This window comes from Mya arenaria, chromosome 6 (assembly GCF_026914265.1).
Source record: "Mya arenaria isolate MELC-2E11 chromosome 6, ASM2691426v1".
Taxonomy (NCBI): Eukaryota; Metazoa; Mollusca; class Bivalvia; order Myida; family Myidae; genus Mya; species Mya arenaria.
In genome coordinates this window covers 36,973,676-36,994,906 of record NC_069127.1, presented here as the reverse complement: position 1 = coordinate 36,994,906, position 21,231 = coordinate 36,973,676, and the positions used below count along the sequence as shown (strand labels likewise).

General features: G+C 33.6%; 2 protein-coding genes across 2 annotated transcripts in view; both read left to right on the top strand.

The window, feature by feature from the left end:
• LOC128237762 (uncharacterized) overlaps positions 1–13,404 on the top strand; it is a 28,509-nt gene extending 15,105 nt beyond the window's left edge. The window contains exons 5-12 of the mRNA XM_052953347.1: positions 3,014–3,127; positions 7,213–7,364; positions 7,742–7,790; positions 8,267–8,419; positions 9,603–9,754; positions 10,089–10,125; positions 11,132–11,284; positions 13,211–13,404. Of these exons, the coding sequence (XP_052809307.1) occupies positions 3,014–3,127; positions 7,213–7,364; positions 7,742–7,790; positions 8,267–8,419; positions 9,603–9,754; positions 10,089–10,125; positions 11,132–11,284; positions 13,211–13,404 (1,004 nt within the window). The remainder of the gene's footprint in view (positions 1–3,013; positions 3,128–7,212; positions 7,365–7,741; positions 7,791–8,266; positions 8,420–9,602; positions 9,755–10,088; positions 10,126–11,131; positions 11,285–13,210) is intronic.
• A 1,537-nt stretch (positions 13,405–14,941) lies between these two features.
• On the top strand, positions 14,942–18,505 carry LOC128238219 (baculoviral IAP repeat-containing protein 7-B-like). The gene is made up of 4 exons (XM_052953895.1): positions 14,942–14,980; positions 15,472–15,561; positions 17,147–17,224; positions 17,881–18,505. The coding sequence occupies exons 2-4, from the start codon at positions 15,543–15,545 to the stop codon at positions 18,066–18,068; spliced, it is 285 nt and encodes a 94-aa protein (XP_052809855.1). The 5' UTR covers positions 14,942–14,980; positions 15,472–15,542; the 3' UTR covers positions 18,069–18,505.
• Positions 18,506–21,231: the final 2,726 nt, after the last annotated feature.

The window sequence follows — 21,231 nt, the reverse complement described above, 5'->3', positions numbered from 1 at the left end:
AGTGTATAGTATTCAGTTGTTGTTGTCTTTTTAACTTATAAGTTCAACATACGCTTAAACAAATATGTTTTAAGACATCCTTCTTATAATATGTTAACTGTGTTTCTCCATGGCCTTCTGCGTATATGTTAACTGCGTTTCTTAAAACCCTTCTCTGTCTATATTTTATGAGGAGAGTTCTCTGTCAGAAGAGGTTGTTTCCTCAAAGGTCTGTGTGGGAGTCTTTAACACTAATTATAATTCAAGGAAGTCCTTGTTCACCGTTTCTCAAGTTTTATTCATAAGCTGGATAACCAACATTTATATACAACACAAAATTGATTGTCAATAAATATTACGTAAACACAATTCTCTTAGGAGGTCCTAACGATACGGCTGTCAATTCTAGACTGATAAAAAACAAGTAACAAGTAAAAGAAGAAAGCTATAGAACAAACAAGGGATTACCAAAGTGCATATTTCTGTGACAACATATTCTTAGACAATTTCAAGGTGTATGCATAAGAGTAAATGATGTCAATTCAAAAGGAATCCGACATTAAATTTCGTAAAGGATTAAAGAAAGATTAAGCAGGAAGGCTTGATAACAAAGGTGATTGGGATCAAATGAAGCCAAATATGAAACAACAAGATTATCACAAACCGTTATGAATTATTCAACAAACATCTTAATGAAAAGAGTCTAGAAACAGATTATTATATAATAAATAATAAAATATGCATATTGCATTTTATTCACATGTCAAAGATAAAACAATTTTTAGCTCGACTATTCGAAGAATACGGAGAGCTATTCTACTCACCCAAGTGTCGGCGTCGGTGTCGGTGTCGGGGTCTGGGTCTGCGTCTGCGTCGGCGTTACCCTTGGTTAAGGTTTTGCATGCAAGCACACATAGGTTAATATCTCAGCAACTACTTGAGGTATTGCATTGAGACTTGATACAATGGTACTCAACCATCCATCCAACTCAATTAATCAAGTTAGATAACTCTAGATTGCATTTAATGCAAATAATAGGCCTTTATTATTTGACTTGGAAATTCTGGTTAAGGTTTTGCGTGCAAGCACACATAGGTTAATATCTCAGCAACTACATGAGGTATTGCATTGACTTTTAATGCAAATAATAGGCCTTTATCATTTGCCTTAGAAATTCTGGTTAAGATTTTGCGTGCAAGCACACATACGTTAATATCTCAGCAACTGCTTGAGGTATTGCATTGAGACTTGATACAATGGTACTCAACATCCAACCTACTTAATTTTCAAAGTTAGATAACTCTAGTTTGCATTTAATGCAAATTATGGGCCTTTATTATTAAACTCAGAAATTCTGGTTAAGGTTTTGCATGTAAGCACACATAGGTTAATATCTCAGCAACTACTGGATGAAATGCATTGAGACTTTATAAAATGGTATTTAAGCACCCAACCTAATTGAATAATCAAGTGAGATAACTGTGTTTTGCAAATAATGGCCCCCTGTTATTACACTTAAAAAATCTGGTTAAAATTTTGCATGTAACCACATTTATGTTAATATCTACGCACATCATGTATTGCATTGAAATCTATTCTAACAGTGATCCATGCATGTCTCGCCAAAACTTTTCAATCCTCACACTGAAAAGCGGCGGAATAGTCGAGCGCGCTGTCTCTGTGACAGCTCTTGTTCTTAAATTAGTTCCTCAGTGTGTTTTGTCAAAGTTACATCATAATATATATTAACTGCGTAACTGCTTGTGAAATTTTTGCTCGTTTTATTTTATTTCACATAATTAGATAAAACCAGTGATTTTATGTTCATATACAAGCTAAGGAGATAATTCCATTACATTTCAACTTAACAAAGTCGTAAACGAAAACCTGCTGAAACCATTTTGTTTCTTGCACTTTTCTTCGCCAAAACAGTGACTCATGCGTATTTGTTTGAGTTTTCCATGACAAAATTCGACTCGTGTCGTTAACCACATGAAGTGAAAAAAACGGATACCACATTATGATTAACTGAACATTTCCTGAAAATACAAACCAACAATTCCTACGCACAAAAGCACTGCTTTTACTGCATAATGATCATTCGACATTCCACACCTTACACTCACCTCGGACACTTGTGGTTAAACCTAAAGACTGGGGGATTCCACCAGTCTAAAAATAATTATCCTGTTTTTTTCAAACGTTTCCTTGATATTGAAGCTGAATGTTCGAACATTTGCTTTAATACCAAACAAATTACAGTCGAAAACAACTGCTCGAGCAAAAAATTTTTATATCGTTGTTCTAATGTATTTTGAACTGTTTGTCATTGTAATACGAAAAACGAACTTCCCGGGAAATCCACACAACAAAACAGATTAGTTGTCATTTTCACTCCAAAACTAAGAAAAGTGTTGATTATCCGCATTGTTTTACTAACACGTTTGACCTTTCAAATTTCCGTTCAATAAATGGCGGCGTAATAAGTTTGGTTATGTTTTCATGCCCTGTTGAATATAAAAGTGCTTTCGTTATTTTTTAGAACATAGATGCACTAATACAACTTCATTGATTACTGTTCATAAAATAATTGAACTAAAATGAGCGAATAATAAACTATCAAAAAGAATATCAGAGAGGTTTTTCTCGACAAACCGAAAATAGAAAATTGATAGCTACGTCATCAGCTATAATTTTGCGTAGGGTACTGTCGTAAATGACACACTTTTCAAAAAGGGAGTAATTAAGAAAATAAATAAAAATGATGATAAAACTCCGAAAATAAGAATGAAATAAACAGAAAAATTGTCTATTTCAGTGTAAAATCGTATTTTATTACACTCGTGATCATGGAAAAAAAAGTTTCCAACACTGTATTAAGATAAAATCTTCTTTACATTTAAGGGTGGGTGGGGTACATATATCTGGAACTATACATATTTTATTTTATGCAAAACATGTATTAAAATTCCATTTCCCATTCATGTATCTGACCTATAGAAAGCCCTGTAAAAGTGATTATTGATCTTATAGATCCCATGCAGAGAACGTTAGAGTTTACGGCAGATGAGCCCGTCAAAATACTAGTTGGCCGAAAGGAGAGAGAAGAGCCGATACCGGACAACGATACTGACCCAGTAGCACAAGGCAAGTCTCTCCTGACCTTAACACAATATAGTAATTAAATATTCTTTAAACCATCTTTATACTTTCTTTGGTCTGGCAAAAAACTTTGATTAAACAACAACAACAACAACAACAATAACGACAACAACAACATTATTTCCGAAACAAGAGTTATGACCCTTTAATCAGAAAAATAGTGTGCTGCATGTAGCTCCACAATCAACATACATACATACATACATACATTAAAAAGCAAAATAAGTCAGCATAGGAATTGGTTCACCTGCGATTTTTGAAAGTTTTCACTCTGTCTAACAATGGTTACTATGTCCTATGGTGATGGTGTTCCATGTAGCTCCAAAGTAATGCGTGTACATACATTTAACTTCATAGTAATGTTGGCCAGCATGGGATATTGCGCACCTGCGTTTGCTGTGACATTTCACTATGTCTAACAACAGTCTCATTAATCACACAAAAAATCTGAATTGTCGTTTTGTCATACAAAAGTTATGGTCCAGCATGGGAAAATTGTACATCTGCATTTTGTGTGACTATTAACTTCATATTACAAGAGTTATGGCAGTCGACTAAATAAATAAATGTCTCGAAAATCTACACACATTAAACTGCATTGAAATCTTGGTCAGCATAAAAATTGTGCTTGGGCAATTTGTGTTACATTTCACTTCATCTTTCAAGCGTTATGGTTCTTGACATAGAAAAACAGGTTCCGAAAAATATGAGTTAAGCTGATTTAATTAACAGTAGAAAATGGTGATTAGTTTTATAAATAAATGCACATGATCATGTTCTTTATTCCAAAAATCTAACTTGGCCATGCAAAGCCATATTTGTACAATGTCGCATCTAAACTCGGCATCAAATTTGAAATACAGTATAGGCAGCCATTTTGTTTGGATTTCAGCCGAAACAGTTGGATGGTGTTAAATGAATTAATAAATTTACACAAATAACAGCCATTGATAATAAAAGGGATGAATGAGATACATTTATGATTTAACCATTATTAGATCTGATCTGATCAGGTGAACATGCACTATGATTTCGAATATGGCAATCCAATCATTTGATGTTTTGTAAAAGGTGACATGGAATACTGGAGTTTTGATATGTTTCCTTAAGTACAGGGCATTTTCACCAAAAATTGTGAAGAGGCCTAACCTATCCATTTTGGGAAATTTAAACGCGTGAAATTCTGCATATTAGGAAATTAAATTGCGTAAACATCTCAAATTACGAAATTCCACATATGAGGATTGAAGACACCTTTTAAACCCTGGTCAAAGTATCCAAATGAAACTTGGAAATCATGTTACAAAAAATAGGCTCATATCTTACATGTGAGTCTACTTCTAGCCGATTTTTTTTTCAATCATGACCTTTTATATAAAAAGTGTACAAACACTCCACAGGCCCAAGCTTGAAAAGTCTAAAATGTATGGACAAATCTTTACATATATACATGTGTAGATCTTATCAGGGGAGAAATCATGTCTGTGTCTCTCCTTTTTTATCATGACGCAATGACAAAGAGGGAGAGAGATTAGTTTTTGTTTTCATGGAGAATATTCTAAATCGAGGGAAGCAATTGATAACAATATATGGATTAGATGGTCCTCGAAAAATGTTTTAATCATACCGCATTTCTTATGTTAACTTAAAATCTAAACAGAATAACTTGCGCAAACAACATAATATTTTATTGTAAATTTTTGAAGTAAGATCTTCCTTTTTCGGAAAAATATCTGGGAATTGGACAAAAATATCTGGAAATTGGGAAAATATGCCATTTTTCCCAATTGTGAAGTAGCCGTACTTCGGCCCGAAGCAAAGAAGGTGAAAACGCCCTGAAATATTATTTAGTTTAGTTGATTATCTGTTAGTTAATAATCTGGTGACTATTTAAAAAAAACTATGACACTCTTGTACATGTTGGACTTTTGTTTCAAAATGATATCCAGTTCATTAAAATGACAATGAAGTGTATTAGATGATGTTTTAAAACTCATTGATTTCTTATTTTATCCTATATATGAATTGATTGAAATATCTATCAAGATATGCTTGCAGAATGATTTTCCATTCAATCATAATACAATTTAAGATAAGAATCAGTATTGTTTTCCTAGAAAAAATAAAACTGGGCTAATACTGAAAAAAAAAATTCTAGGAAAAAGCACAGTGCTTCCTAACAGCTGCGGGTTTTTTGGTCAAAAACGCACAAGGCTTCGCTAAAGCTGCGTTTTTCTAGTAAATAGGGCAGTGCTGCTTTTCTGCCCAAAACACAAAAAAACTTTGAAAACATTGCGCTTTTCTAGTAAAAAGCGAAGCTTTTCGCAAAAGCTGCGCTTTTTGCCAGTTCCACACAAAGCTTCGCAAAAGCTGCGTTTTGTGCTCTGGTGAACTATTAAGATGGTCTTTGTCCGGCGTCCGTCCTTCTGTCCGTGTTTACGAGAGGGTATTAGTTGGGTACCAAGTAAGTACAGAAGGACATTGTTTGGTATACCCAACTGCTCAACCACTACGATTATAATAGTCCAAATATTGGTGGGTATTTGACAAAGCATACATAGTAAACGTCTGGACTGAGATTTGGCCGTCTATAGTGTCCATCACCCAAACTCCCCACAAAGCGACAATTTAAATTTTCCGTTATCGGGAAATTTCCGGCGTTACGGAAATAGCCGAGATTAATTTCCGCCACCTACGAAATTGTGTGTGCGCATGCGCATATCAGAATATGTGTCTGTCCGTCCTTGCGTCCGTCAGTCAGTCCATCAAGAATTGCTTAAAAACTTATCCTCTGAAACTACCTAGCCAAATTCAATTAAAATTCACAGGAAACTTCCTTTGATGACCCTCTACAAAAATACAACAAGGGGTTACGATTGATCAACAAAAACAACAACAGCAACAACAACAAAATGGCCAACTTCCTTTTTTGCTTTAAAAAAACCTCCATCTCCACTAAAACTACCAGTCAAAATCCAATTAAACAACAACAACAAACACAAAATGGCCAAAATGTTAAAATCTGGTAGTTATGTAAAGTTTACTCTTGAAACAAGGGCAGCAGGTCTTGCTATATGGTCTCCCTTTTTGTTGAAGATTTCACTACTTTCTACTTTAAGTAACAAGGGAATAAATTTTAAATCTTATTAAGTCTTCAGCATAGTCACTTAAAGGTAATTATTGTTCTGTTTTTAGGTTCATAGATTCAAATAATTATTACACACTTTATTGTTTAGAAGAAATTTCCTTTTTACTTATGATTAATTTAAAAATCAGACTTTTCCATTGAACTTCATGTAGATCATTCAAAGCTACAATCTTATCTTTTGTGTGGATAGCTAAAAAGGCTTTATTTCTTTTAAGAAGAATTTGAACATATGATGGAATGTGATGTTGACCGAGATGGCAGAAGCAATGCTATTAGTGGAAAGTGCTGGATGAGTTCTGATACTTGATTTTTAGAGCTTAGGGCGGTTTATTGATTTAATTGGATGGTGCACTGTTTCTTGTATGTGTATCTATACTAAAAGTTCTTTCAGTGTGCAAGCAATCTGACATAGTTTTGTCAGTGTGCAGGCAATTGATCAAAGTCCTGCGTGTGCAGGTAATTGAATTAAGTCCTATCAGTGTGCAGGCAACTGAAAAAGTCATGTCAGTGTGCAGGTATCTGTACCAAGTGCTGTCAGTGTGCAGTCAAATATCGAGTCCTGTCAGTGTGAAGGCAACTGAACAAAATTCTGTCAGTGTTCAGTTATGAGAATTAAATTCTGTCAGTGTGCAGTCAATCATCAAGTCCTGTCAGTTTGCAGGCAACTGAACAAAATCCTGTCAGGGTGCAGGAAACGGTGACAAGTCCTGTCAGCGTGCAGGCAACTGTGACAAGTCCTGTCAGTAATTATCCAGGCAACATGTTTGATCAGTATGTTTTTCAATATTCTTTGAGAACAAATATGAAGCTATATTGATAACAAAGGTTAAACTCTTTTACTCAGGTGAGCGATTTAGGGCCATTTTGGCCCTCTTGTTTATATATTAACACTATTAAATGAATGAATAATGTGTGTTTTCAGGCCGAGAGGACCTTGTTCGATGTTATCATTGCGGAATTGGTCTTAAGGACTGGAGTGATGGGGACGAGCCATTGTTTGAACACACCAGACATTCTCCTAACTGTCTGTTCCTGAAGGAGTTGTTAAGAGAACAGCTTCTCAACACAAACAGGGTAAGTAGGAAGACTTATCACACATTCTCCTAACTGTCTGTTCCTGAGAGAGTTGTTAGAAGAACTAGTTAATACTTGCGAAATATTTTCGGTAATATAAATATCATAAGACTAAAGTGCCCAAAGTTGCCACCTGTTACCCTTTTTTAGCCGTAAAACATGAACAGGTTAACTGGTAATGGGTTGCAAGTTCCACTTAATAAGTTACATAATAACGGGTTAATTAGATAGGATTCGTGTTACCACTTATCTATAAATGCATTTTTGGCTTTTAACAGTAATTGGTTATCTAGTTATGATTTGAAAATTCCAAAAGTTTAGGAAGTAAAATACTTACTGGTTAACTAGATAAGATTCGTGACTTCCAATATTTCCAGGAAAATCTTGAAGAGGCTCAAAGGCCAATTGAACTTGCCAGCTCACAAGGTTTGTACAGTCTGTATGTATGCATAAATCTCGGCTTGGGCTAAGAAAATTTACATGCAAGCAAAATATGCAAAAGATACTCATCCGCCCCCTCCACACACATTAATTTGTCTTAATCCAGCCCCTACCAATGGTAACCTGTTTAAGAGTTTTAGCAAATACTGGTTGCTGTAGGTCGCAGGCTATGGGTGTTTTTTTGCTTAAATGATCTTAACCTTCCTGAAAACTTAAGTAACTACTGAGTTTGTTCCATTTATTAAATCAAAATTTGACCAAATTACAAATGGTTAATAATTATGTTTTTACACAATTAAAATAATCTTCATTCACATGTTGTTGATATTCACTTCTTTAAAACTATCCGATTTTTTATGATTTATAATATTCAAAAATGAGTTTAAATTGTAAAGTTGTGTTATGGAATTAAGTTTGCTCTTTTAAACTTTTAATATTGTACCACTTATTTCATGTTTTAGGGAGCGAGACTCGGCCAACCCAGCAGCGCGCAAGAAGAGTATGGCACCCTGGAATGACCACCCTGGACCAGCGGTCGGGTACATTTAAAGAATGGCCGAGTTCCAACGGTCAGCAACCAGAAACACTTGCAAATGCTGGCTTTTTCTTCACAGGTTTGTATTTTTATTATTTTGTGCTTGATTTTTTAAAGAATTCATTACATGTTGCAGTTTTTAAGGCCCCTGACCATCTGTTATCATAGGGATATTAATGGCCGGGGTAATAGTTTAAAAGACAGACATTCAGAAAAACGGCCATTTCATTTGACCTCACAGAGCTGTCTGCTAGTACAGAAGGCTAGTACATTTTTTTCCAATGTACAAATAATTTACACACATAAATTGCTTAAATCTGTCATATGGTTTATTTAATGTATCATAAACATATCTAGTAGAGCAAGTTTCTTAAACAGTTATAAAATATACTTCTTTCAAATATATTTTTATAACTGTATAAACAAATTCGAATTTCCCAGCATTGTTGATTGACAGAAATTTAAAAAAAAAGATTTTGAACATGTGATTGAAGGTGATGGTTATCTAGATGGAAGAAGCAATGATATTAGTGGAAGGTGCTGAATGAGTTGATATTTGATTTTTAGAGCTTAAGGCACTTTATAGATTTTATTGGATGGTGCACTGTTTGTTGTTTGTGTATCTATACTAAAAGTTCTTTCAGTGTGCAAGTAATCTGACATAGTTTTGTCAGTGTGCAGGCAATTAAACGAAGTCCTGTGTGTGTGTGTGCAGGCAATTGAACTAAGTCCTGTTAGTGTGCGGGCAACTGAAAAAGTCCTGTCAGTGTGCAGGTATCTGTACCAAGTGCTGTCAGTGTGCAGTCAATTATCGAGTCCTGTCAGTTTGGTGCGCAGGCAACTGAACAAAATCCTGTCAGTGTGTAGGCAACTGAAAAGGTCCTGTCAGTGTGCAGGTATCTGTACCAAGTGCTGTCAGTGTGCAGTCGATTATCGAGTTCTGTCAGTGTGCAGGCAACTGAACAAAATCCTGTCAGTGTGCAGTTTTGAGAATAACATTATGTCAGTGTGCAGTCGATCATCAAGTCATGTCAGTGTGCAGGCAACTGTGACAAGTCCTGTCAGTGTGCAGGCAACTGTGACAAGTCCTGTCAGTGATTATCCAGGCAACATGTTTGATCAGTATGTTATTCAATATTCTTTGAGAACAAATATGAAGCTATATTGATAACAAAGGTTAAACTCTTTTACTCAGGTGAGCGATTTATGGCTCTTGTTTATATATTAACACTATTAAATGAATAAATAATGTGTGTTTTCAGGCCGAGAAGACCTTGTTCGATGTTATCTTTGCGGAATTGGTCTTAAGGACTGGAGTGATGGGGACGGGCCATTGTTTGAACACACCAGACATTCTCCTAACTGTCTGTTCCTGAAGGATATGTTAGGAGAACAGCTTCTCAACACAAACAGGGTGAGTAGGAAGACTGATCACACATTCTCTTAACTGTCTGTTCCTGAGAGAGTTGTTAGAAGAACTAGTTAATACTTGCGAAACTTTTTCGGTAAGATAAATATCATAAGATGTAAGTGCCCCAAAATGCCACCTGTTACCCTTTTTTAGCCGTACAGCATTAACAGATGAACTAGAATAACGGATTAACTAGATACGTGTTACCACTTATCTATAAATGCATTTTTTGCTTTTAACAGTAATTGGTTATCTAGTTATGATTTGCAAATTCCACATAGGAAGTAACTCACTAACTGGTTAACTAGATAAGATTCGTGACTTCCTATATTTCCAGGAAAATCAAAGGCCAAATGAAACTGCCAGATCACAAGGTTTGTACAGTCTGAATGTATACATGAGTTTCGGCTGGTGCAAGCAAAATATGCAAAAGATACTCCCCCGCCCCCTCCACACACATAATTTGGTCTTAATTCGGCCACTGACCAATGGCAACATATTAAAGATTTCTAGCAAATACTGGTTGCTGTAGGTCGTAGGCTATGGGTTTTTTTTTACTTAAATGATCTTAACCTGCCTGAAAACTTAAGTACCGGTAACTACTGAGTTTGTTCCATTTATCAAATCAAAATTTGACCAAATTACAATAATTAACAATTAAAATAATTTTCATTCACATGTTGTTGATATTCACTTCTTTAAAACTATCCGATTTCTAATGATGTTAAATATTCATCAGGAATGATTCTTCAAACAAAGCAGATTTTTAGGCTGCCCTGTCTAACCGTCTGATTGAAAGGAGTCTAGAAGGAGTTCTGGATCCAGGTTGACTAAAGACTTAGCCATAAAAGGTCTCATCATGAAACACTATGGCTAAAATTTACATTTGAAATATCCAGAATTATCGCTAAAATTTTAAGTTGGTCATATTAGTGTTTGCAACAAATTCTCAATACACTTTTGATCTGGATTCTGTCAGATTAATTCTGGGTAATCAGGTTCATCAAAAAGATGCAAAATGCAAGCTAACAGGGTCACATTGTAGAGCATTTTACTTAATGAATTCAGGTCAGTTGTATGGAATCATTATTGACCCCTTGTTATATATATATATATATATATATATATATATATATATATATATATATATATATATATATATATATATATATATATATATATATATATATATATATATATATATATATATATATATATATATATATATGCAACAGATTTAGAGAAATATGTAGGAAATACATTGTGTTATTATATGGTTGTTCGATATTCAAAATGAGTTTGAATTGTACTGTTGTGTTATGGGATTTAGTTTGTTCTCAAGATAATAACTTAATAATGTACCACTAATGTTTGTTTTAGGGTCCGAGCCTTGCCCAGCACAGCAGCTAAACAGGCAAGTACTGCACCCTGGAATGACTACCCTGGCCCAGCGGTTGGGTACATTTAATGAATGGCCGCAGTCCACTGGTCAGCAACCAGAAGCACTTGCAGAAGCAGGCCTGTTCTTCACCGGTAAGTATTTTTATTAATTGTTTGCTTGATTATTCAAAGAATTCATTACATATTGCAGTTTTTAAGGTCCTTCACTGTCTGCTATTATAGATAAATTAAAGGCCGGGGTAATAGTTTAAAATTCAGACAGTAAACAAATTTGACCTCACAGAGCTGTCTGCTGGTACAGAATGCCAGAACAAGTTTTCAAATAAGCAAATAATTAACAAGCATAAATTGCTAAAAAAATTGTCATATGGTTTGTTTAATGTATCATAAACATATCTAGTAAAGTTCAAGTTTCTCAAACAGTTATAAATACTACTTTCAAATATTTGTTATAACTGTCAAACAAATTCAAATTTCCCAGCCATGTTGATTGACAGTTCTTTAAAGTTCATGACCGTCTAACAGCCAACGGAATTTCACTACCATTTTCTGTTTACTACATGTTTACTATCAGCGTATGAGGTTTTAATGGAAATATGCCGGGAAACATCCGTTATCTGGGCTGATACATACGATCAAATGGCTTATCATAACATTATTACTTGTGGAAGTATTGGTCATGGTATATGTAACTTATTTATTTTTTCTCAAATGAGAAACCAATGGACAAATTTTTCTGTACCACCCTATCACTAGCATATAACACCAAAAGCCTAACTGCTGACCAGAGCTGTCCGGTAGGATATTTCGGGTCATGCACCCCGGCCTTTAAGGAAGTTGTTTTTTAACATTGATAGCATATTTGGTATTGATATTCGGTTCTTATTTTCAGTATGGTTTGCAAAAAGGATTTCAGTAGGGTTTTTTCATTATCATTGTGCAGAACTTGAATGATGGTCATTTAAATAAAACTTGGTACTCATGTTCACATTTACAATTATTTATGCGCATAATTCTTTTCACCCTAATGGACGAACGTTGCCATATTGACTTGGTGTGGCGTAATGTTCGGTATGAAAACCCTGTGTGATGATCTCTTTTCATGGTTTAAAGCATCAATGACTGGCGTAAGATGACTTCTTTTCGTGGTTAAAAGCATCAATGACTGGCGTAAGATGATTTCTTTTCATGGTTAAAAGCATCAATGACTGGTGTAAGATGACTTCTTTTCATGGTTAAAAGCATCAATAACTTGTGTAAAATGACTTCTTTTCATGGTTAAAAGCATCAATGACTGGCGTAGGATGACTTCTTTTCATGGTTAAAAGCATCAATGACTTGCGTAAGAGAACTTCTTTTCGTGGTTAAAAACATCAATGACTTGCGTAAGATGACTTCATTTCGTGGTTAAAAGCATCAATGACTTGTGTACTATGTCTTCTTTTCGTGTTTAAAAGCATCAATGACTGGTGTCGGTGCAGCGCTGGGAGGATGAAGACTGCTAAATTACTTCAGAATGCCTTTACCTATGCCTCTGAGGCCATATTACAGAAGCATCTTAAGTTAAAATTTAAAATTTTCCTGAAATTCAACAATTTCCTTAACTGATTTTTTTTTATTTAAAAAAAGAGTAATGCTAATTGAACATTCTTCAATTAAAATATGGACACTCAAATTTTTAAAAATGAAAACCTCGATTTTAAAGAACTATTATTTTAAGCAATATATCAATTCTAAATTTTACACTTAAGCCAAAATGTGTTAAACAATTCTTAAGATGTTTCTGTAATACAGACCCAGGAATTTGTATTGGGACTTCTTATTGTTCTTTTGGTCAAACGTCTTTGACAAGGGGGCATACTGTTTTACTTATACCTTGGTGTGTCATTGTTTGAGGTAATCTGTGCTGATGTTTTATATGTGACGGTGGTCTTCAACATTGGAAGGGGTAAAAACGACCAGTAGCTGGAACCATTTGCTGGTTACCCCACTGCAGCTACGTATGGAAGATGAAGGGATCTTTGAATGTTGCTAACATTTCATGTGTTACGGTTTCAGGCATCAATGACTTGTGTCGGTGTTTCACCTGTGACGGTGGCCTTCAGCGTTGGGATAGAGAGGACGACCCGGGGGTTGAACATGCCCGCAGTTCTCCAGACTGCAGATATGTGCGCGAGATGAAGGGGCAGAGGTATATCAACATGGTGCATCCCGCAGCCCAGCGGGAACAACTTGAGGTAAAAAACGATTAATATGTTCAACTCATCTATATTTTTCATAGGAAAAAATGGCCTCATTGCGTTTTAATTGAAGCCGCATCAACCTTCTCATGTGGTGCAAGTTCCATCTCTTAAGCTGGACTGTATTTTGAGTTACGGCCTTGAGCAACTAAAATAACAGATAAGTGTTGGCCTTGACATGCAATGCTCTTTGTTAATACAAGAATTACATTGACATTTTATCTATCACAATAACAAATCCAGACTGATATTATCAATAGTCCTATTGGTGAATTTGATAAAACCAGTGAGTTTTGTCCCATGTGTGTCTGTGCTCAACATCAGGTAATTTAAACACCAAGAGGTTTTTTTAAAAGAGCTAGGGAATCATATTTGGAACTCCATTTAACATCCATATTGCGGAAGTCAATCAAAAGTCATCATCCTTTGATTATATAAATTACCTAAAATCCGACTTTTTTATCAATAACTTTTGAAGCCTAATTTGTCAGAATGTGTATGGGCATACTATCTCAGACAAATTGATGACTTTTAAGTAGGCAAAAACTATTTTTACAGTTCCCATTCACTAACTTTGGCTTAACATACAACCACTTATTACCAAAATTTGTGTCCTATATCAGATCAGGTGTATTTGGTGACAGTTGGCACTTTGGCATTCGATTTGGTTGTGTTTACATACAACTGGCAATTCTATCTCATGTACATAACCACATTTCGAACCCTTTAAAGGTTTGATAGCATATTGGCAGAGTTAATTATTAGTTCAGCAAAATTATGCACAGGCAAACCTTCATTAATTCTATGAAACAAATCATCAACAACTCATCTAATCAATTTGACTGATGGATGCTCATAGATACTATATCAGTGACAGAAACCTACTGATTATAAATCCACAATCTGTTGAAGACATGAATCGTTATTAATTATGAAATGCAAGCTAATTTCCACCACTAGTTGCTACGCAAAATATTTTTTTGGCTAAATTTTTCTCTTTTACTTTTTTATCTCATTCAATGTTCAGCGTAAATATCCCCTTTTAGGCTTCAAAATTCATCGTAAAACTGCACAGGGAATTGGTAAGGTCAGGGCATAGTGCATGGTCAGGCTAGGCGCAGATGGACCTTAAAACATCATAATACCATCTTGTCTGAGTGTAACACAATTAATGATTTCCAAGTTTTGAAAATTGGTCGATAATTTCTGTGCTCAAGTACAGTAATATTAACCGGATGTATTTAGCTTGGATCAGGGCGTCCTGCAAGCTTCGTTTGGTCTTAATATAACAGTCAGATTTATAAGAAAAGATCTAATGGCAGTTTTCATGTTTCCATTACGTTGAATGTTAATGTTTTATGGCTAAAAGTGTTACAAACACTTTAAGAAATAAGAATTTTTTGGCATATTAGATTTTGAACGTAAATACGAAAACTCATACCAAGGCAAAAAAGTTCAGCTTATAGAAAAAATAATTCATAATTTTGCAATTGTAATTGCATATTATTTTTTGCATCTTGCACTTGCATTTATTTTGTCTTACAGGATTGTATAGATATACAAGGACAACATTCTAGTGGTGGCATAAGTAAGTACAGGTTTATCTATTATTCATAATTAAGAATGTTTAGAAGAACATTTTAGTTTAGTTTAAACTTATTCATTCTACAATTGTGAATCAAGATATTACAACATTATATTAATCACTGGCACGACATATGATGTTCCACGAGTGTGTGGTCTTGTGTTGTTGGGGAAACCATAGTTCCCTGAGGAAACACATTTTTTCAGCTTTGTGATCTCTAACCAAACTCACATGCACACAGGCCAGGAATCAAATCTGGGTTGCCTTGGTGAGGAGGGAGTGTGTTAACCAGATGTCCTAAATATATATAAGTGAACTGTATTATAAATAATACTTAGTACAGGTTAACTTATAATGATTGTCAACATTAAAGTTTTTAAGAGCTTTTGTAACCTGTTTATCATTGTGACATAAAATTATCTAACTTTTTATGTCAGCATTGAGTACTAACTTAGTTTGAGCTTAACCTTGCTTATCATTTTCCTTTTATTTAGCCAAGTACAAAAGCGCCATTATCAATGTACACCGTCGTGGATATGCCTGGGACAGAGCCCATAAAGCAGCCATGGAGTATATGAGAAGAGGTATATTTATGTAGTCATGTAGTCAATCTAATGCAGATCTGTGCTAGCCAATCTTCTTCAAGCAGTGTCATGTTTAATTGCCTAATTTTCAAAAACAGTCTGTATTTTGCAGAAATGTTTATGCAATGGAAGAGTACATGCTTCGAAAATTCAACTGTGTTTCTCATCAAAGATGACCACAATATTTATTGGCCTTGTTTTGTTTTATTTTGACCCTTTATGATAAGTAGAGTGATGTCTGAATAGAGAGTGAGGTATATTTGTCTACTGTTGCCATTAAATAGTTTTGACAAGGTAATCCTCAAAGTAAAATCAAAGTCAAGGTCGCTGTAATTAATAGTAAAATAATAGTTTCCTCAAAATATATTTTGTAAGAATTGGCGTTTGGTGATAAAAGAGTTGTGTAGGAAGCCAATGTTAAGACATAGCTTGGAAATGCATCTTTGGTTGGTGGGGTCAAGGTCGCTGTTACTAAAAATAGAAAAAAATAGTTTCTTCTAAATAACTGAAGTTATTGAAAATTGTATAAAGCTAGCATAAGTAGACATACATTTGGAATGCATTTGCTATTTGGAGTCTGCAGGATCATGGTAAAGGTGGCTATAACTGAAAAAAAAATGGATTCCAGTTCAATAATGGTTTTTAGAGTGACATATGATTATGAAACGAATGGGGTAGGAAGTATTTGTAAAGACATACATTGATATTGCTTCTGGAGTCAGTAGGGTTAAGGGCACTGTTACTAAATGAACTTAAAACTAAAGATATAATTGAACTATTGTGATGCAATTTGTTCTGTTGGACCATTATTTGAAGATGTTCCTTGAGATTGCTGTTTTCAGTCGGTGGGATCAAGGTAGCAATTAAGTCCATTATGGTTTCTACTCAAAAACTTAATTAAGATTGATGGAAAGTGGATAAATTTGTTGTCCTGTAATCTTATGTGAGGACATAACTTGCCTGTAAAAGGTATCTGTAACCAAAACTAAAAATTAAATCCGTTCACATTAAATTATTGGAATAACATTTGGTATATACTAAACCATTATGAAGTTGCACCTTGACCTCTAACAAAATGACCTCAAACTCAACACCTTTTGAGGTCATTTTGGTCGAGGTCAAGGTCATTGAAAATTTTCGGGCACGTCCTATATGTTTTCAGCAGTATAACTTGAGAAGCCAAATTTGATCAGAATGTGTATCAGCATAATATCTTGGACAAGTGTGATAACCAGCCATAATATTTAAGTACATGTAATTACATAACCAAAATTTGGTCTTGTTCGATCAATTTCTTTAGAAGCCTGTTTCAGTCATTGGTCAGAACGTGTTAAAGCAGAATATCTTGGTCAAGATTAAAAACCAGCTGTGTTGCCTCAGTCACTCTAGATTTATAACCCTGAAATTAGCAAAATCTGTATTCAATGTGTGCTCTTGAAATTTGGTTTAATGTACAAACATTTATCATCAACTTTGTGGGACAGGTGTATTTTGTGACAGTTGGTACTGTTTGTTAGTTCTGCTTACTAGGCATGAGCCGAAGAATGCTTAAAATCACAAATGACATTTCCATTTGTTTATTCAGGCCGGTCCCTCAACAATCTGGTAGCAGATGACCTTCAAGCGATCCTGGAGGAGAGGGACACACCTCTGAGCCAAGAAGGTATATTAAAGTCAAATTGGCTGTTTTCGTTTGATGGACAACATGTTTTAAATCTTTTGATTATATAACAAAAACGTGCGCGAATAAATACAACATGATCTGAAACAATCATTGCATTACTAAAGCAAAATTACACATGTTAGTGACTTGCATAAATTTGTTTTTTGATTTACAAAATTGAGAATTAAGTAAAATTGCTTATATATATATATATATATATATATATATATATATATATATATATATATATATATATATATATATATATATATATATATTATCAAGTACCTCTATTTTGTTCACCCAGTGTATTGTTTGGCTATATTTACACTTAGTTTAAGGTATTTATAGTCATTTTAGATTAAGTCCATAGCTTTGAAAAAAAATGTTGTTAGTTAGTTTTCAAAGAAAGAATTAAGAAGTTTTATTATATACTAAGTTGTTGTCATCGTATGCAGCGTGGGTTGTTGTCATGCTATAACTTGAATTATAACCATATAAACCTTTTAAAGATTTCGATCAAAGGTCTTGTTTCTGTAGTTTTATACAATAACAAATTGCTTATGTGCTCTCTTACATGTATCATTTGTAAAAAATATTTTAGTCACAAAATAATGCTCCTTTGAATATTGAACATATTATTTCCCTGTTTTTAGTTCTTCTGGAGGAAAATGAGAGGTTGAAGAGAAGATTAAAGTGTAGCATCTGCCACAGGAATCAGGTCAAGGTTCTCTTCCTGCCGTGTGGTCACCTGGTGGCGTGTGAAAATTGTGCTCCAATATGTACGCATTGTCCTCGATGTCAAACTCGAATTACACACACATTCCGAGTGTTCATGAGTTAACTTTGACTAATAAATTTTCATTGTTTATTCTATGTATTATAAAGCATTTTTGTGTCAAAATGTCTTCCTAATATTTGTTAACTTTTATTTGATATTTCTTAATGGTTCTGTCCCATTTTTCAGATGTATATATTATATCTTTCGTTGTTCAGATGTAAATCCTAAATTGATATGAAATATATAATATTTGGTATGAATTAATTTTTAGAAATTCATTAATATTTTTTATTATATTATACCTTTAAATTACATGCAATATTTGATACATTTTTAAAGGCTTTCTTGACTCCACATTTTTCATATGATTTTAGCACCTTCATTTTTTATGTTCTAGATATTTTTTAAGCAACAGACAAATTTGGATAATAATTTGCATCGGAACTATGTCTGTACATATATTGGAGAAAATAAAATATCTATCTATCTCATAATTAGTTTACATAACACTGACTCAAGTTTGAGGGCACACTGTGTCTGGTTCAAGTTCAAGGGCAAGTTGGGATCAACATCTAACAAGTTCAGCGGTAGCCCCCGTTCAAACTGAATATGAATACGTCAATACTATTAAGGGCTGGTTCACTCAGCTTCACTGGTACCAGATAAAGCTATGTACAAGGTTAGGTGTTGCATTTACAAATGATAGAAACAAATGCATAGAATTAAACTACAAATGTAAAATTGAAAAACGTTATTCAACTTAGAGAAGATTGAAAATCATGGTTTTTGACTGATTGGTAAAATAACGGCTATGAAAACATTTGCAGTTCAAAATTTTCTATTAGCAGTTATTGAACACCAACCAGAACAAATTAGTAAAGAAATTGCACCTTTACAATTTTTTATCCGATGGAAAGCCAGAAAAAATATCAAGAAACATTATAACAAAGGATTATAAACATAGGGGATTAAAAATTATTCATATCAACAATAAAAACAAGCTGGACGAAAGAATGTTTAACGGTTCCAACAATGGTGGATGGAAAGTACTATTTCTAAAGGAATAACATAAATTTGGTCGTAAAATATTACTTGATGAAATTTATGCTTTCAAGTTAAACTTTACTTAGGAAATCGAACATATTCAAATGCAAATAATTTGATATAATTGATGAATATATAACACATATTAACACATGTACCGTAAACACCTATTATTTTACAAAGAATGGTACATACATGGCATCATATTCATGAACCAATTATTTGATAATACACAAAACAGTTCTACACATTCGAAGACACTAACTTCAAGCATCCTAGATAAATGGAAACATACGTTAAAAACCCCTATACAAACATGAGTCAGAAAAATGTATTTATCAACAAAATATTAGGAATAAAATAACAAAAAATGTGTATAGGAAAATTATATGAAACAAACAATGAAAGAAGGGGAAAATAGACCTCAAAATAAATGGAATTATATTTTTGAGTACTACACTGGAAATCCAACATATTCAAATCCCATTAACTGTACGACACAAAGCTTTAGAGCGTTTCAATATAAGTATATCAATAGATTACTGCCGACTAGCGCATACATGTTCAAATGTAGGATAGTTTAGTCTAGCCTTTGTGATATGTGTACAGTAACATACAATAACATACATATCGGAACAATAAAGCACTTGTCAGTTTATTTGGTCAAACATCAAAAACATTATCAGTAAAAACAATGTCCCAGAACTAATTGGTTATAAAACAATATCATTTGGTGTACAACTCAAAACAGACCATTCAGCAATAACTAACTCAATTATATTGCTAGCAGAATACTATATTCACAAATGTGAACTAATCTCAACTTAAATAAGAATATTTTATTAATTTCCTAAAAATAATAATGGAAGTACATATAGCCTTAACTAAGAAAAACTCAACATATAAAATAGAAATTTGAATTGACTTGATTCTGTCTCTTACTTTTATTATAAAAGCATATACATGTACATAGCTGTTCTACTTACAAAGCAGACTATGTTACCTTTTGTGCAGTTTCACCCGGAACCAAACTATCTTTTTCACTCCTTTCTTTTTTCTATAATTAACTTACCTTTATACTCTTAACACTTTTCAACAGCTTTAAATATTGATAACATAATCTGTACAATTTTATCTACATGTATATTACTGATCTATCACCTGTTCAACAGTATTATGAGTATACTATTTACTGATGTAAAAATGTATACAAAAGTTAAATAAAAAAAAATATATGTATAAGATGTCAGTGAAAATATTTGATTACCTGTAAAAGCTACAGCATATGAATCTGCCTTTGGTAGTTTGCATACGGTAATTATAAAGATAGTACAAGAAATATCACAGTTCATAATGGTAATGTTTTTAGTAAATCAGTATCTTTAAACAGTTTCTTAAAAGAAAACACTTTTGCATCACTGATATAAGAATAAGAAATCTGAAAACACCTTATACCTAATTAACAATTAAGGCCTTTGATAACGTATTTAGGCCTCAGAATGCAGAATTTAATATTTAAGGCATTGCTTCTTTATGTTTTCATAAATAATTAAAAAACCCTGACAAACCCTTTAAACTTATTGCATCATAGAGTATGGTTACTAATAATCATAGTATTGCACAAATCAATAGAAACCCTTACAACATAACATTTTAGTGTGACCTTGGTCAGATTGATAGCTTGCATAATATAATATGCTGCTTTAGCCAAATAATTGGATACAAGATTTCACTATTATGCATCAAAGGTAGTGAATGAATATCACTGTAAATTATTGCTGTAATTGATTTCTCTTCTTGAATGTCTGAAGCTAATAAACCAAATTTGGGCTTATATTAACATCAGAGTACATTGTACATTGCTCTCATGATATGCTGTTGAATTAGATAGGTTATATCAATAAGTAATATTTACTCAAAAACACTTGATGTACACAATAGTGATTTCAGCTTTACATATATTATGACGTGAATGTGTGGATACAGTCCTGATGCAACTCAGGATGAATGTTTTTAAAGGTTCTATGATATAAACACAACTATAATGAAACACCGGTAGATATTATTCATACATGTCATAAAAATACTGTAAATATCATATATTTGTAACACAATTTTAATGTCTTATTTAACTTTTCCTTATGAATATCATTGCAACACAATTTAATTCAATGTCTTAACT

Bases quoted from the DNA above. Each gene is read 5' to 3' on its own strand.
- LOC128238219 (XM_052953895.1), top strand. The intron at 17,225-17,880 runs GTATATTAAAGT...CCCTGTTTTTAG, and splicing joins CACACCTCTGAGCCAAGAAG to TTCTTCTGGAGGAAAATGAG.